This window comes from Crotalus tigris, unplaced genomic scaffold, assembly GCF_016545835.1.
Source record: "Crotalus tigris isolate CLP2741 ecotype Arizona unplaced genomic scaffold, ASM1654583v1 scf7180000023829.5930981, whole genome shotgun sequence".
NCBI lineage: Eukaryota > Metazoa > Chordata > Lepidosauria > Squamata > Viperidae > Crotalus > Crotalus tigris.
The window spans coordinates 2,432,604-2,449,394 of NW_024100213.1; the positions used below are offsets into that span (position 1 = coordinate 2,432,604).

At 37.4% G+C, this 16,791-nt stretch overlaps 1 protein-coding gene across 7 annotated transcripts in view; it reads left to right on the forward strand.

Annotated features, from left to right (window-relative positions):
- PLXNA1 (plexin A1) overlaps positions 1-16,791 on the forward strand; it is a 452,635-nt gene that overhangs the window by 407,042 nt on the left and 28,802 nt on the right. For 5 of the 7 annotated variants that reach the window (XM_039321814.1, XM_039321816.1, XM_039321818.1 and 2 more), the window contains 6 exons: positions 673-739; positions 8,408-8,554; positions 10,517-10,676; positions 12,797-12,948; positions 13,889-13,985; positions 15,064-15,254. In XM_039321814.1, the coding sequence (XP_039177748.1) occupies positions 673-739; positions 8,408-8,554; positions 10,517-10,676; positions 12,797-12,948; positions 13,889-13,985; positions 15,064-15,254 (814 nt within the window). The remainder of the gene's footprint in view (positions 1-672; positions 740-8,407; positions 8,555-10,516; positions 10,677-12,796; positions 12,949-13,888; positions 13,986-15,063; positions 15,255-16,791) is intronic. The other 2 variants (XM_039321819.1, XM_039321820.1) reach the window with 2 other exon arrangements.

Below are 16,791 nucleotides of genomic sequence, written 5' to 3' on the forward strand. Positions count from 1 at the left end.
TCAGTGATTAGTGTTGTATTCTGGATGGCAGATTCCTCTTAGTAACCACTGGGTAGACCATCCCATGATACGTAAAGTAAGTGGTTGCTGTCTTATAGCATTAACATTGACATTAATAGCCTTATTTGTGGCTTTTACAGAGTTCTTTCCAACAGAGATAATTCATTGATATACAAAAGAGTTTTAAATTTCTTCATTCTGCAGCTAACTGCCTTTTCTTATAATTGTTAACTGGATGTAAGTGTGTAGAATTTATAATAAAAACTTTTAAATGTGACTTCCTTCATCTCTGCTATCTATTTCTAGTGAATTGATAAGATGCATAAATTGTGTTCTGAATTAGAACATTCTGTGGATTCTCTCAGATACTCAATATTACTCTGAAGATCTGATGATGGTAGACTGGAACTTTTTAATCCGAATAATGTATAGCTTATAGAGGATTTCTTTTCACTGGAATGGCTGAATGGAGCTAAACTGGAATTGGCTATTATTAAGATTATCTTTTAATTTTACATAATAATCTCAGCATTCCTTTTTGTTTTAAAGTTATTGCCTTTCAAAATTTGACCGTTTAAGTCTTTAAGATAAATAAAAGTTTTAAGATTTCAAGGGAGATCAGAGAATTCTGAATTTTCCTGTCATCATATTTATTTTCTACTTTTCTTACAGGACTGAGTCGGTGGCTGAAAAAATGCTGACCAACTGGTTCACATTCCTTCTGTATAAGTTCTTAAAGGTAAGTATGCTACATTGTGTGAACCACACTAAGAGTATCAGGGAGAAAGACTGAGGCACTCAGAATCTTTTATCTGTTGGGGGTTGACAGTGTATAATATGTTGTGAATCAAGAATTCACCCCTCAGAGTTTGGAGGGCTGGTACTACATTAAGTCCAGTTGAGATTTCATTTTCTGTAAAATAAGAATAACAACACTGAGCTGTTTTTCATCCCTTACTAAAACCTTTTGTTATTAATCCTAATGTTATAAATCTCACAAATGTTCAGTGTATTATTTTAAAATCCTTTCACTAGGAATAATGGGGGAAAGTGCAATGCTAAGGTTCTGCTTTGTTAAAAACTCTCCATTTGCCATCTTTTTTAATCCTTATAATAAATTGGTTGGTGCAAAGGTGTGGATTGTTTAGAATCCATCTGAGGCATTGATGATATATCAGGTTAAATACACATGGAGAAGAGAGCTACTGAGAAGTTATTTGGGTAAAATAGATATTGAATTCAAGAAAAAAAGGAATACTCTGTCATCTCCCCCCCCCAAAAAAAACCCCAAAAAGGACAGGTAGAGTTATTTCGAAACAGTTTTCATTATTGTTCATCGCCTTCAGACAGAAAATTTGTCAAACTAAAACAACATGCATAATTAAAGATATACTCTGAAAACTTCCTCCCAACCAAACTATTTAAACTTTGCTATCACTTGTTTCTCTAGAATACAGCCCCTCCCTCCTGGGAATTCATACCCTTCTCCCAAGAAACTCTGGAACCCAAATATAATAATAATTTATGGGGTTCTTATGGTAATATTGGAGTTCAGCTGATAGGTGTTTTTTCTTTTGATAATCACTTAACATGTCATTATTCTGTGAATATTTTCCATTGGTTCAGTTTTCCCTAGCAAAATCAGTAGGCATGAATAAAATTCAGATTCTTTCAGCAAAGGGAATGTTTTCAATATTGCCTGAACTAAAGCCTTGAACTGCTGTATCACAGATGAACTTAAAACTATAGTTTTGGAGCACATGGTGTGTTAAAGGAATTTTGGGGCACAGAAGGAATCCCAGGTTAATGGCAGTTACAGATCTATATATCAAAAGGGATGTCTAAATAATAGGGGTTTGCCAGAGTTTTACTCAGTGAGTTGCTATGGCACAGAGCAAAGCTGCTTTTTGAAGAATACCATCCCTTGTTAAAATAAAGAAAGCCATGCAGATGGAAAGCAATCACCATTGGTTACAGGCTTTCTACTCCTTGCTTCTATCCACGGGCACCCTGTTTCCATGAAAGTATATCATTGCTCTACAATGTATACAATTAGCAAAGACCTAAGAACAACAGACTTTTGCATCTCTTTAAACATTTTTTTCTAATATTGTTGTTTTAAATTATCCCAGTATAACTACACAATTTATTTTATTCTGGCTGGGTTTTTACACAGTATAATATTTGGCAGGAACCAAGTTAAGGGACTAACTTGTTTGATCCATGGTGGTGAAGTCATGGAACATAAGTATTTGCACAAAGGATGGATGGAAACTTAGCAAAAAAAAACAAAAAACAGAAACTTGTTTATATTACTCTGCTAGTACAACTACAGCAAATTCTCAGTTATATGTACTGTCTGAAGCTGATTGTATGTTTTACTTCTCCTGTAAGGGAGAAATTGTTTAGCTAGTAGATTTGTCACAAGTGTGCTGTTACCTTACTTTGTATATTAAATGTAGAAACCATAAATACGGTCATGACTTACAATTTATTCCATTTTGTGCTTCAGCATAGGATTCAAACGAAGGAGAATGAAATATAGTGCAGTCTGGAAAATATGCCTCAAACTGTTTGTGGAATGTTCCAAGACCTAGTCTGGTTTTGTTTTGTTTTGTTTTAAGAATAATGATACATCCCTACTTCTTTCAAATATATCCCGATCCACCAAACTCTTGAAATAGTAAACTGTATTTCCAAGTTCTGAATTTCTCACAGATTTCCCCTGATTGCAGTTGTCAAGTTCCAAAGCCCAGTTCACCACCGTGAGGCTATCAGTCATGTTGCTGCTACTTAGTTTTATTTTCCTGGGAGCTATAGTAAACCAGACAGTTAAAAGAAAGAAACAAAAATCAGATTGGTCAAAAATGGGCCAGCTTTCCTAATACATCACTTGTTGTCATCTTTACACCCTATATGCCTGAGGATTTTCAGTAGAAAAGAGTAATGTTTGCAAACAACAGCACTCATAAACTAATGTCTGGAGAAAAGATCCATGCAATAATAGTGGGGGAGCTTACAGAGACATAATAAAAGTGTGTTACAGGTTTTATGGTGTAAAAAAGAGGAAAAAGTAAGAAGGATCTCACAAAACCTGAGAACATATGCCTCATTTAAAATGTTAGGCAAACTTGTCTTGCCAGTCAGCTTTCTGATATATTAAGAAGAAAAAAAGACCCACCTTATTTCCTTTCTCTCTTTTTTCTCCTCTGAGAGGTTTTAGTGGGCGAATATGGCAAATATTTGTCAAATAAGAAGGTATAGTTAAGATATTTAGAGAAAGCTTTGCCAGCAAGCAGAATGTCAGCAGGTTTTGCTTTATAATCTCTTAGCCCAAACTTATGCAGGCAAATGAAGCAAGTAAAAATATATTTTCACGTATATAGCAGATTTTCATGAAAACGTGTCACTGGGGGATGCTGAGTGGGCTCTGATCTTTAGGAGGGTCCATGTCTTTGAGAGAACAATGATTGATGATCAGAACAGCAGTGCCAAGGAAGGCTTTCTAAAAAGCTCTCTGACTTTTAATACAGATGTAAATTTGTATTTATACTCTTGTTCTGTCATCAAATGGGAAAAAAATATTCCCAAAGGTATAACTCTGTAGGTCACATGGGATTATATAGTCCCTTGTGACCACTATATAATAACACGTCCAGTCCTGTGACACAGAAAAAAGCTAGCTTGCCAAAATAATACATTGATTCAATCTCACTGAGAGATGAGAAAGACATACTTTTCTTCTCTCCCCCTTTTCCCATTTAGCTGTCTGCTGGAGAAAAGGTGGGAATAGCCAGCTTTAAGAAATCAGCAAGTCTTGGGACTGGTGGTTTTGTTGAGCCCTCTAGTGCCATTTATCAGCATCCTAATGAGCCATCCTAGGGAATAGGAAAGCGAAACAGATAAAGAGGAGCATTGAAAAATGCACAATATTAGGTGCCTGATGAGCTAAATCTCATCAATAAGACACTGTCTGAGTATTAGCTATACTGCCTCAGGCCTCTGCATATGCACAGGCATTGACGTGCCAAGCCCATACATCCCAATGCTTCCTATAGTTTCAGTTAGTTCTTTCTTTCTCCAACGTGGCGCTCTCCATTTAGATTGGAATACAACTCACAGAGGTCCCAGCAAATGTAGCTATTTATTATGCTACTGAAGGGCATTAGGTCGGCAGGTGACTGTTCCCTAAAAAAATACACTTACTGTATTTGGGGTAGGAATCATCAGCATTGCATAGACATCATTATAAACACAATAGCAAGCTGTCCATAGGATTTTTCATCGTTTTATTTTAGTCTTTGTTTCCTCTCTAGATGAACTGAGCTTGACACTATGAGCTCATTTTATAACATTTCTCCTATATTGGCTGGAGGAGCATTCCTAATCATTTGACATAATAGGATGTTTAGGTCTGTGTCCTTAAAAGATTGAGCAGCAATTTTTTATGACCCTAGGAGGGGAAAGTGCTGTATACCTGAATACAGAGTTGAGCGGTGGTCTCTGTGACATGGATTGGGCGCTATCTCCCCTCTTCAGTTATAAAGTGTTATTTCTAATGTTGCTGATCAGCACTTAATCCCTGCTGTGCAGAAAAGAGAGAAAGGTTTGAGGTGGTTATAAAACATAGCTGCTTGCCTAAAGATGTCAGGGTATTTTTTCCTCCTTTTGAACAAAATGATGGCGGTGAAAGTGTGTGTGAAGAAGAAAGAGGGATTTAAAGCTCTAAGCAGCCTGAAGGAGAATTTAGAATTTAAATGGAGGGAAACTCAGTGAATTGCGCTTTAGTGGGCTCCCTTTGGTTTGGTTTATATTCCTATCATGGTGCTTGGCTAGAGGAATGGACTACTTTATTTATTGTTTTAGTTTGTTTGTTGAAATATACCTAGTTTTTCAAACAGGGCTTTCCCAAGGCTGCCTGTGGTTAGCTATGCCTAAAATGATTATAAAAACCAGTATCTAAAATGACCTAATTGGTACCCTGGAAACTATAGCAGGCAGTGAAGCTACTGACAGTTCTGCATAGTTGAACTTAAAACCTTAATCTTTGGAACAGAAAGCCAGGACCAGTTTTGTCATTCATGAACACAACTTAAAGGCCTCCAGGGAAGTTTGATATGGACAGGCTTAGTGAGGTATGCAATACATTCTGGTAACTGTCCTGTTTAGTCTGTATATCTTTCATTAGAACAGACAAAGCAATTTTGTTTTTTGATGTTGGAAAACTAATCAAAATAGCCAAATGCCAAAATGGGTTATCTGGAATCAGTGTGTGATAGCTATCCATGAATAATAGAGAGCTGGCTAATACATTATTTGGCATAAGACTGAATTGCTGAGCTCACATTAACTTTCTAAGTGAATGCAATGGTCTGGTTTGGTATAGCTTAATCCCTGTTAGTTTGAAACTCCACTCTGCTCTTTAGTAAACCTGTGTCAAATTCTGCCACTTCTCACTGCAAACAAATACTGAATCTAATAATTCTTAAAAAAAAAAAAAAAAAGTTCTTCCACTGTTGTTTGATGAAGGTACATATCCAAGTACAGCTGAGAGTCAAAAAGCCCAAGATCAGTTAGCAAACATAAAGTAATTAACAGGTTAATCCAGAGCTTTAAGAACTGCAGAACTTTTATTTTTATTGTCCATTGCATGACACATAATATCTCTCACACCTCTCTAGAATAAGAATGGTAAATGGGTTAGTCCTCAGAGGTGCTTTTGAACAAGAAATCCCCTGTTCTTATGAGCACTTTAAACAGGAAGGCACAGCAGCCCCAAAGCAATGCATGGCTTGTCAGCTGACTGCAAGTGATAGAAAATGATATGCCAGGCAAACACAATAGACAAACGAGATGTGACCAAGGAGCCATCTTCAATTTATCCTCTGCCTGTGTTGCATTTTTGTGGCTGAGCGGTTTGCAGAGACCTCTTATGAGCAATCAAAAACTGCCCGGGAATAAACTTATATTTTTGGCTTCACCTGAAAGGAGAAGAGAGAAGGACTAAAACGGGAGCACTTTTCTAGGATGGATCATAATTGCCATGTGTGCTTGTTAACGTACAGTCATCATTTGGCTTGTGCATTATGAGGAGACAAGACAGTTATTAATAAACAGCGCAGCACCCACATTTTTTTCCCCAAGCAGACTTAATGAAGCCAAGTTTGCAAATGAAACATAATTTCAAAGACAGGCGTGTTGTCGGAAGGTCTAGGGATGATGTATGCCTGTTCCTGCTCGTTAGCAGCTGTCTCTTTAATTACTGCAGATGCTAACGAGATGCTAACAGCATATGGTGACAGAGAGCGCGGGCTCACTTTGCACCAAAGTAGAATTTATTGTGCTGGTGGCCACCGGGATAAGAGGAGACTCTATAGAGGTAATGTAGAATTTTGTCCCTGGGTTCCTAACATATCATAATTTGGAGCTGTTCAAAGTACTGAAATATTTTGAGAATTAACTGCATATCAGCATTATAGATCTGATCTATAATAATCTATAAGTGTTGGAGACCATGTCTCTCTTCCCAGATAGCAGTTTTGGAGTAATACCTTTCCTCCTTTGAATAATTTCTCTACCTCTTAGCCTAATAACTTTCATCTCTGCATTGCTACTCTTTCTCTCATAAACAATCCAGCCTCTTATTCAAATATCTCTTATTGGTAATACTGCACTCTTCAATGTTTCTAATTTTTTCTTTCATCTAAACACTGTGACCTAGCACATTTCCTTTAACTGAAATCCGAATACTTTATTTTTCTTACACTTCTAAAAAGCAGGACATAGATAAGGTTGCCTCTTTCACAGTAGAGTAAATTGTGTTGCTTTTATCAGTGCAGGGAAGCTGACTAGTTGATTATGCCTTTGCTTCTTTATATAGTAAGAACATTAGAGGACACCTAGAGAAATGAACCAGGGAACTGTAGAGGAAACAACAGGAAGCATTTATTTCAAACCATCAGATGATTGTCTTGTTGACCTCATTACTATCAAATATAGAATCTAGCAGCACGACTAAAAATATTTTTAAGGAATAAAAGAAATGTACAGAACTTAATTGAAATACAGATTGATGTAGGATATTGGATTGGGGAAGTTCACAGTTGAGAAATTTGGAGAAGATATTGGAGATGCAAGTTTGTCTCTGAACTTCTAGCAATAAAACATTTAAGAAACAAACTAGAAGTAAATCTGCATACCTTAATTATTTGCAATTAGAGATTGCAACCCCAGTGTGAAAAAATAGAGAATGATCTGATGGCATCTGTTCTTTTATTAAGGAGCAAGTTCTAGCTGCTGCAATACTGGCAGAGGTGCCCATTGGCTGACGATTGATTGGGCTGTTGCCAGTGTCCTAACACGGTTCTTATTTCCTATTCATGCCTTGTGTAATCTGTATCGCTTACAATATGTGTGGTATACTACCTACACTAATACAAAAAATTCAGGGACTATTCAATCAATCTTATCTCTTTCATTTCTTTCTTTCTCTCTTTTTTAAAAAGCCTATAGCCTCTTCAAGAGGCTCAGAAGCAAGGCTCTTAATGTGCTTTCAAAACCAGGCCAGGTTTGGGCTGCCGTCTTCAAAGCCCTAGAAATAATAGGGTCTCTGCCAGAAATAATGCTTCCTAGATTCTCTGAGGATTTTAGTTATAAAGATGCCACAGAAATCATAGCCTTCAAATAATTGTGTATTGCTCTTCACTTAAATCTCTTAAAACAAAATTTCTGAAAGGACCTACATTTGAACTTAAAATATTGAATCCCTAGCTTGGTCTGCCATTATTAAGTTAAAATCCTTGGAGCTCAATGACCTTCAGTGAAATTCTTGAAATTGTTGTTTACATACAAGTTTTTCACTGCCTTTTTGTAAATTATTTCTTGGAGATCTCTCTCTCTCTCTCTCTCTCTCTCTCTCTCTCTCTCTCTCTCTCTCTCTCTCTCTCTCTCTCTCTCTCACACACACACACACACACACACACACACACACACACACAGAGAGAGAGAGAGAGAGAGAGAGTCCAGTCAGGAATTGCAGATTGCAAATACTGTAAAGATATTTTTTTTCTTTTTAAAAGTTTAAACTAAATAAGCAGCTGTTATTTTGGATGAGCGATTAACAAGAGAAACCTTAACAAAGCAAATGGAGCTACTTTTGGAGGCAATACACTATTGAATTAATAATTAACAAAATCCTGACCAAAATCCCAGTCATTTCTGTGTACATACTTTTTATCCTGCAGCAAGCATTAAATAATGGCTAATAAAAATCAATCTTTGATGCAGATTCTTCTAAGAGACAAGAATAGCAACTACTGTATTTCTCCTACATACATATGCAAGATATTTTGGAAATGAAGCATAATATTATATTGACTGCCCTTCTTTCTCTTCATCCATTCTTCAGGAATGTGCTGGTGAACCTCTCTTCATGTTGTATTGTGCCATCAAACAGCAGATGGAGAAGGGGCCTATAGATGCCATCACTGGAGAAGCCCGCTATTCCCTGAGCGAAGACAAGCTCATCCGGCAACAAATTGACTACAAAATGTTGGTTAGTGACAGTGGGCATTTAACTAGGATTGATTCCTAGTCCTCTAGTTAGCCCTTCTGACAATACTCTGCTAGGGGGGAAAATCACATGTAACAAGGCAGTTGTTCCTTCATCAAGACCAATAATATAAGGAGGTAATATATTTATTTATTTATTTATGAGACTTATATACCGCTTTAAGTGCAAGCACTCTCTAAGCGGTGTATATATATATTTACATTGTATATATATATATTTACATTGCCCCCAACAATCTGGGTCCTCATTTTACCTACCCCGGAAGGATAGAAGGCTGAGTCAACCTTGAGCCGGTGAGATTTGAACCGCTGACCTGCTGAACACAGTCAGCTAAAGTGGCCTGCAGTACTACACTCTAACTGCTGCGCCACCTCGGCTCATATAGAATGAGAATTGAGAATATTCTCTAAATTTTATTGGTATTCTCTAAACTTTTGATAGATTAGTCCAATGTTTCTTAAACTTTTTTCTCTCAGGACCTCTTCCTACTTTTAAAAATTATGGAGGACCCCAAAAGACCTTCTCTTTTGAATGGATTATATTTATTGATATTTACCATATTTAAAATTAAAACTAACATGCTTACTGCTGCTAACATTGTGAGGTTTGATGGAATTTTAATGTTATATTATTTTTCAGCTTCTTTAGATATTGAATTATAGCATCCATCTCATTGCAGTTCTATACTGACATGGTGGGTCAGTAGTTAAGACATAAGGCTTGTTGACTGGAAAGCCAGCAGCCCAGGTTTGAGACCCAAGCACCATACAATTGGGTGAGCTCCTGTTCTCACTCTAGTTCAGTGTTTCTCAACCTTGACAATTTTAAGGCATGTGGACTTCAACTCCCAGAATTCCACAGCCAGCATTGCTGGCTGTGGAATTCTGGGAGTTGAAGTCCACATGCCTTAAAATTGTCAAGGTTGAGAAACACTGCTCTAGTTCCTGGAAATCTAGCAGTTTGAAAGCATGCAAATGCTAGTAAATAAATAGGTGCCACTATGGTGGGAAAGGGAACAGCACTCTGCAATATCATGCTGGCCACATGACTGGAGAAACATCTTCAGACAGTGCTGGCTCAATGGTCTTAAAATGGAGATGAGCACCATCTCCATAGTCAGCAACACTTTAATAAACATTGGATTAGTCCATAGTACTAAAGATATAGTCTGAATTCTTGGAAGAAAAAAAATGGCTTTAAAATACAGACACACAGCATTCTTTAAAAACTTAGTGGGGTATAAATGTGAGTTCTTTTCTAATATTAATATTAATTCTTTTCCTAAATCAAAAGAAAAAACCTCTTCCTTTGTGCCACCTATAAGAAGCATACTCTTTCCTTCTCCGGGAATATGAACCATGACAAATAGAGATGCTAGGTTTAAATAGCATTTTCATCATTCATAGCTAGATATAGACACCTGCCTTTTATTAAATTGGGTCATTGGCCCATGTATTCCGGTATAGTTGATTTATTACTTCATTTATTAAATTGGGTCATTGGCCCATGTATTCCGGTATAGTTGATTTATTACTTCAAGCTTTTAAACTGGAGATTCTCCTATTCAGAGATGCTTAAAGTTGGACTTTGAACTTTCTGCTGCAACCAGGTGATCTATGTCTGAGCTATCATTCTCCCTATTATTTTCAAATGAGAACATTCTGCAACAAGCTTCTCTTTCAGATTTGCTTCCTAATTAGAGTGGAGTGATGTGTTTCAAGACAGCTTAATGACAGACCTTCCTGTCATCCATTTAATCTGAGGAAAGCTATAATGTTATGCAGAGCATTCTTGTACACAAATGTATTTATATTTATTTTATTTTTGAAATTTGCATGGTCCCCTACAAAGCCAAGTTTTCATATTATGAAAAACGTTTAAAATTAAGCAATCATTGAAAAGAAAGAAGGCAGTTAAGCTTTTTTATTCTTTCCTTTTATCTAGACACTAAACTGTGTGAATCCTGAGAATGAAAATGCTCCTGAAATTCCAGTCAAGGTCCTAAATTGTGATACTATCACACAAGTGAAAGAAAAGTTGTTGGATGCTGTGTACAAAGGAGTACCATATTCCCAAAGACCCAAAGCAGGAGACATGGATTTGGGTGAGCAATGGTTTCTTGTGTTGTTAGGATAAACAATGGATTCATATGATCATGACATTAGGGCTATAAAAATCCAATAGAAAAGATGCTTCAAAACAATTCTTTTTACTTCATTAAAGAAGCCGCATGCTTTTCCAGGCTCATGTAACTGCTTCAGAAGTTATCTTATCTTTGTCCACATGGATGTATGTGTAGCCATTTTACATTCTTTTTCCTACAGCTATCTTCACACATAACCTTCTGTACTTGTTGATAGGTATCTCCATGCATGTTCTAAGGGAACATTTTAAAACTATCAAACATGATGGCAATTTCAAACTAATAACTCAGAAGAATAGGCAGAGGCTGAAAAGAGACAGGGTTGGTTATTTGTTTGTTTGCTTGTTTGATGGTATTTTGATAAATGGATCTTCTCTATATTAGGAAGAATAGGTAAGTAGGCAAGAGCTACAAATTGGTATGATTTTCTAGAAGATCATTTGTTTATTCATTTTTCCATCCATCCAATTTCTAGGCTGCCCCAAAAATGACTGGGCAGCTTCACACAGAAAAATTGAAAAAGCAATTTGTATATAAAAATTAGAGTAAACAATGAACAAACAATCCCCACTATCATCCTCAGTCTGGAGGGTCCTATGCCAAACTCTGAAGAATGAGTATGTTTTGGGGGCTTTCTTGAAGGCGAGTAGAATGGGGGGGGAGCAAATTGTGAAAAGGATGCTGTTCCAGAAGGCAGATGCTGCACCAGAGAAGGATTTACTTCCCAAACTACTGAATCATCTCCAAGAGTACTGTGTGGAAAAGGGTCACCATTATTCAGAACAAAATGGAACATTCTGGAATTCTCTGGAAAGGTCTCTTTCCATTTTGCACACCCTTACTATTTTCTTAGCAACTGTGAATAGAATTAAGCTCTCTGAGAATTAAGGATCAAATATGTTAATGATAAATCACCTATAAGAAATAGATGTTCTTTTGTGTGATTCAGTCATCAGATAGAATACAAGAAATGATGATGATGATGATATCCTTTTAGTCAAGTTCTTAGCAGAAATAATTGGAATAGAACAATAGTAATTTGAAATGGCTAATATATAGAAACTAGATCCATTATATAGCAGAATTTTCAGGAAGCTTAGCCAAACTTAGTAAATTTGTTTGGTGCCTTGACTGCAGTGATAAATTTTGCTTTAATGTACAAGTGAAGAAACAGACTTGTCATTTAAAACTGGATCCACTAACAAAAAGGAGTCACAATTTGGGAAGAGATTCTCCTTTTTTAAATTTATCACCCCAAAGTCTTTCCCTCAGAAATGAGCCCATAATCCCATTTTTGGGAGAAGCTAAAGACATAAAAATGGGCAAGAGGTGATTCAGTATTCCACACCTGAACAACTTTTTGCTCCAAAAATGAAGCCCTCATACTTGAAACCTTCGTGGGTCAAAACTAGGTAAAAAGAATGTGTTGCTTGAGACAGATGCTACTTGGTATGCAAGGAACGTCATTTTTAATTCTCAAAGAAAAATGTTACTATGATGTACTGCTGATTCTAGGTTAGCATTTTAAACAACTTTATGATAGCAGGAAGAAATAAGATGTAATATCTGAGAGATGATGAGAACAGTAATCTCATATGAATAGAGTAGTGAACCAAATATTTTGGGGGGGGGGGGTAGCTGACACAATCCCAGTAGTTGAGATAACAATGTTTATGGATCACTGAATATGTAAGGCTCACAAGAATTGAAAGCAGAAGGTTGTTGTTTAAGCTGGAGATATTTTTGAACATTCCCCAAATGGGTTGTGAAGTTGAATAATTTGAAGTTTTGTGGAGTGAGCGGGGGGGTTGTCTTTGAGTCAGTCTTTCACTTCCATCAACCACAGTTTTCTTGGCAATCACTTCAGAGTTGATTTGCCATTGCTTTCTTCCTAGGAGTGGGAGGCCCAAGTCACTAAGAAGAAAATGGCATTAGATCCCCAACAGATTTTCCTAGCATAATTGTTTCTAATTACAATAAGACCATAATGGGGTTTAGATGGGGTGTGGCTTTTTAAAATGGCTTGCGCCATGCCTCATTCACATGCTCTCCATGCCTTTCATTCTGTGATCTGTCCAAAGTGAGCACGATCCCCAGTGACCCCATGCCCTTCTCTTCCATCGGTGCAGAGTGGCGGCAGGGCAGGATGGCTCGGATAATTCTTCAAGATGAAGATGTCACCACAAAGATCGACAATGACTGGAAAAGGCTCAACACTCTAGCTCATTACCAGGTGTGGTTGTCCTTGACTTTTTGCCATAGTGGTAGCAAAAGAAACCTGGCATATGAATACAAGATGGTTATGTTTATCTTATATTTGAGAGATGTATATGGCAAACAGCTCTTGTTATTTATTTTACTATTGAATTAGTATTGGCAGGAGATAATAGGATGAAAGTCCAGGCTAGATTCTGTGTACATGTGATGAGTCTTAAATAATGGAGAATGTATGTAGCTCAGGATTGTATTGTTAGGTTTTTGGTGTCCTCTGAGTTTGCTTTTCTTCTTGCAGACATTTCATTATCAGGCTAGACAACATCAGTACACAGATGATGTTACCTAGCCTGGTAATGTTTGTAAGAAGAAAAGCAAGCAAGAATACTAAATTATACATCTTAGAAACACATTTGTAGCGAATGAAAAGAAAGCTTCTAACTCTTAAGTTTAACAAAAGAAGCATTAAAATTTTGTGCAAGATTGTTCTCTTTCTCTGTATCCTTCCCAACAAGGCCTCGAAGAATCCATATGCTCTTCTGTGTGCTTTGTCTTTGATCTGTCCACTACAAACAATTGAATAAATATGCTCTAACCAAGCAAGAATGAAATAAGAAAAATAAGACAAAGCTGAAAAGCTTTCTATTTTTTTTTTTGTGCCGGCAGATTTTGAAGGAGATAAAACTCAGGTTAGATCTGGGAATCCTAAGGAATGGAAAATGGCTTTTTATTGAGAAGAAAAGGAAAGCTTTCTTAGGTTTGTGTTTACATTATGAGAGAACGTGGTGTCCATCTTCTCAAATTTTCTAAGGGGCTCTGAGAATCCACCGAATAGGGAGTTAAACTTGTTATTTCAGCTACCTTCAATAGGGAGCTCAGTGTTGGTTGGAGAGAGAGAGATGGAGGTTGTGGATCTGAATGTCTTCAGTCTTAATTTTGGTAATACTCTCTCTCTACAGGTAACAGATGGTTCGTCTGTGGCACTGGTGCCCAAGCAGAACTCTGCCTACAACATTTCCAATTCTTCTACTTTCACAAAATCACTCAGCAGATATGGTGAGTAAATGAAAAAAAAACATCCTTTCCAGTTTACTGTCTAGAATTCAGTAGCAATCTGGGAATTAAGAAGGAAAGTCTTCCTAAATTAAGAAAAAGCAGACTAAAAAGGAAACCATGTTTTAGTCAAGCCTCTTTGAATGACTTCCTTGCTTTTGCATGACAAAATTGTCCTAGGCGGTGTCAAACTGCCGGCCCATGGGCTGGTTTCATCATACCGGAGCCGCGCCCACCCCATTGCCGGCAATGGCGAAAAAGCTCCGATACATCGCGCGACATCACGTGACGTTGCGAGTTTGACATGTCTGACCGAGGCCCATTTTATAGTAATTCAACCAGCTTCTTCCAGTTAAGGCTTTTGCCTCTGGTTGTTTCTTCTCTTCTGATAATTTGCTTTATCCAGTTTAGTTATGCTTCCAAAACGTGTGTTTCTTCACTGTGTTTTCTTAAAGTCACTGTGTTTTTATGGGCTGTATTGATACATGATTAAGAGAAGCAAGGTGTCTATTATAACCATTAAAAGTATTACTTTGCTGAGGAAAAAAATTGTCGCAGGATCTAATCTGGGTCGGTCACCAGGACCAGAAGTTGAGTCTGCTGAGCTTTTGGACTTGTGCTGCAGCCCATCCTCAGGAAGATTCAGATAGAGAGAAGTTCCCTGAGGATGGGCTTCAGCATGAGTCTGAAACCATACTAAACCTGTGGTCCTGATCACTGACCCAGATTGGATCGTATAACATTATCCTGGGACACGTATATTTGCCTTCATTTGGGGGGGGGAGTCATTTATTTAGAATCGAAGGGTGCCTGCCAGTAGGTTTTAAACTATAATGAGCTTCCTTCATTATTCATCAGATCCTTTGGATGAAAAAACAAACGAACAAGTCAGTGATCTCTTTTATTCCTAGGGCCATTTGGTTAATGAAGTTTAATTGACAGGGTAGCCCAAAACATATCATATTTCTTGATGGTATGACAGGCCATGCTGCAAGTTAAGTGAAGTGGAGGGAGAACAGCAGAGGCCAAGAGTGAGTGGAGGAGGGAGAGGTAGTTGCCATTATATGTGGTTTCCTCACAGAGAGTATGCTCCGGACAGCTAGCAGTCCTGACAGTCTCCGTTCCCGGACCCCCATGATCACACCTGACCTGGAGAGTGGCACCAAGCTTTGGCATCTGGTCAAGAATCACGATCACATGGATCAACGAGAAGGTGATCGTGGCAGCAAGATGGTCTCAGAAATATATTTGACTCGTCTGCTAGCTACTAAGGTAAATCAGAATGGCTCCTAGATCCACTGTAAGGATGGGGTAGTATTATAAGTTTGTTAACATTTCATCATGACATGTTGTCAGAACTCTAGCCTGTTCACCTTTTTCCTAATTCGATTTATATACTTTATATACTGAATTATATGCATTGCACCAGATTCTAAATTGCCATCTGGATAGTCATCTATCAGGGGTGGTGTAGTGAATCCTGCAGTGTGCAGAGGATTGAACTTGATTAGTCCCTTCCATTTCTGTGATTCCATGTTCCCACTGTTGGGTTAGAGCAAACCTGATCCATAATCAGGAGATGAATATTAGTTAATGTACCAGGCTAGAACACAGGAAACTGAATTCTAGTCCCACATTATCCATAAAAGCCAGCTCGGTGGTCTTGGGCCAGTCATTCTCAGTGATGATTGGTGATTCGACTGCCTCTGGTATGATGAGTAGTCTGATTCCTTTGATCTCATCACCTCCCATTTCTAGCCTTTTTATATCCACCGTGCCCCCCTAATAAAACTGCAAAGATGAGTATTCTGCCCTAGTTATTACCAAAAGCAAGATGGGATTCCGGCCTCTAGGTGCTATAATCATTGATTTTTCCAGCTTCATTATTCATGCACTTGATGGACACCCTCATTTTACCAAGTATTCCATATCAGCAAAAACCCAAACAAAGGAGTATTAAAAATCCAGTGGCTTATGACACAAACATTGAACAGCTCACAATATAATTGCTACACTGATTCCTGAAGTAAATCAAATGGTCAGTATAAGATTTGTATTAGAATAAATCAAAATAGCACTCTTTTGTCAGATTCTGAAAAATCCCTAGGTAACTGCAGGGCTAACTTCAGTTCAGCTGAATCTATTCCAGCCAAATCATAAATCATAGTAATCTGCAAAAAGAATGCTGGTTTCTGTGTTGTTATTGTTTAACTTGTACAGTTTTAGAATATATATAACCTGAACATTCCAGGATATTGTTCGCTACTTCTACGAACAGCAAAAAAAATAAAATAAACAGTATAAAGCTTTTCTTTCTTTCTTTCTTTCTTTCTTTTCTTTCTTTCTTTCTTTCTCTTTTTTCTTTCTTTCTCTTTCTTTTCTTTCTTTTTCTTTCTCTTCTTTTCTTTCTGTCACTCAAGGCATCTAGAAATTTTATCACATTTGGTTGGTTTATAAATATTCAGGTGACACATAATTTGAACATTATGTCAGAAAGCACAGATTCTTTATGTGTGTGTGTGAGAGAGAGAGACTGACTCAAACTCTCTCCAAAATACTTTCAGAATTTCAACATAGATTTTTTTTTCTCTCTCTCAGTCTAAAAGCAGTCCTTTTTCACAGGGAGATACCTGGATTACCTCAACCTGAAGGAGAGGAATATATCTACATTTTAGGTATTTGCTGGCTGTGGAAAGGCACAGTTTTTGAAAGCACTTTCAAAATTTAAGATTTCTTAGCAAAGTGGCCTTTGCAGCTTCGAAGAGACACTAAAAGCAGTCTGCAGTGACAGTTTCTCTCTCCTGTACAA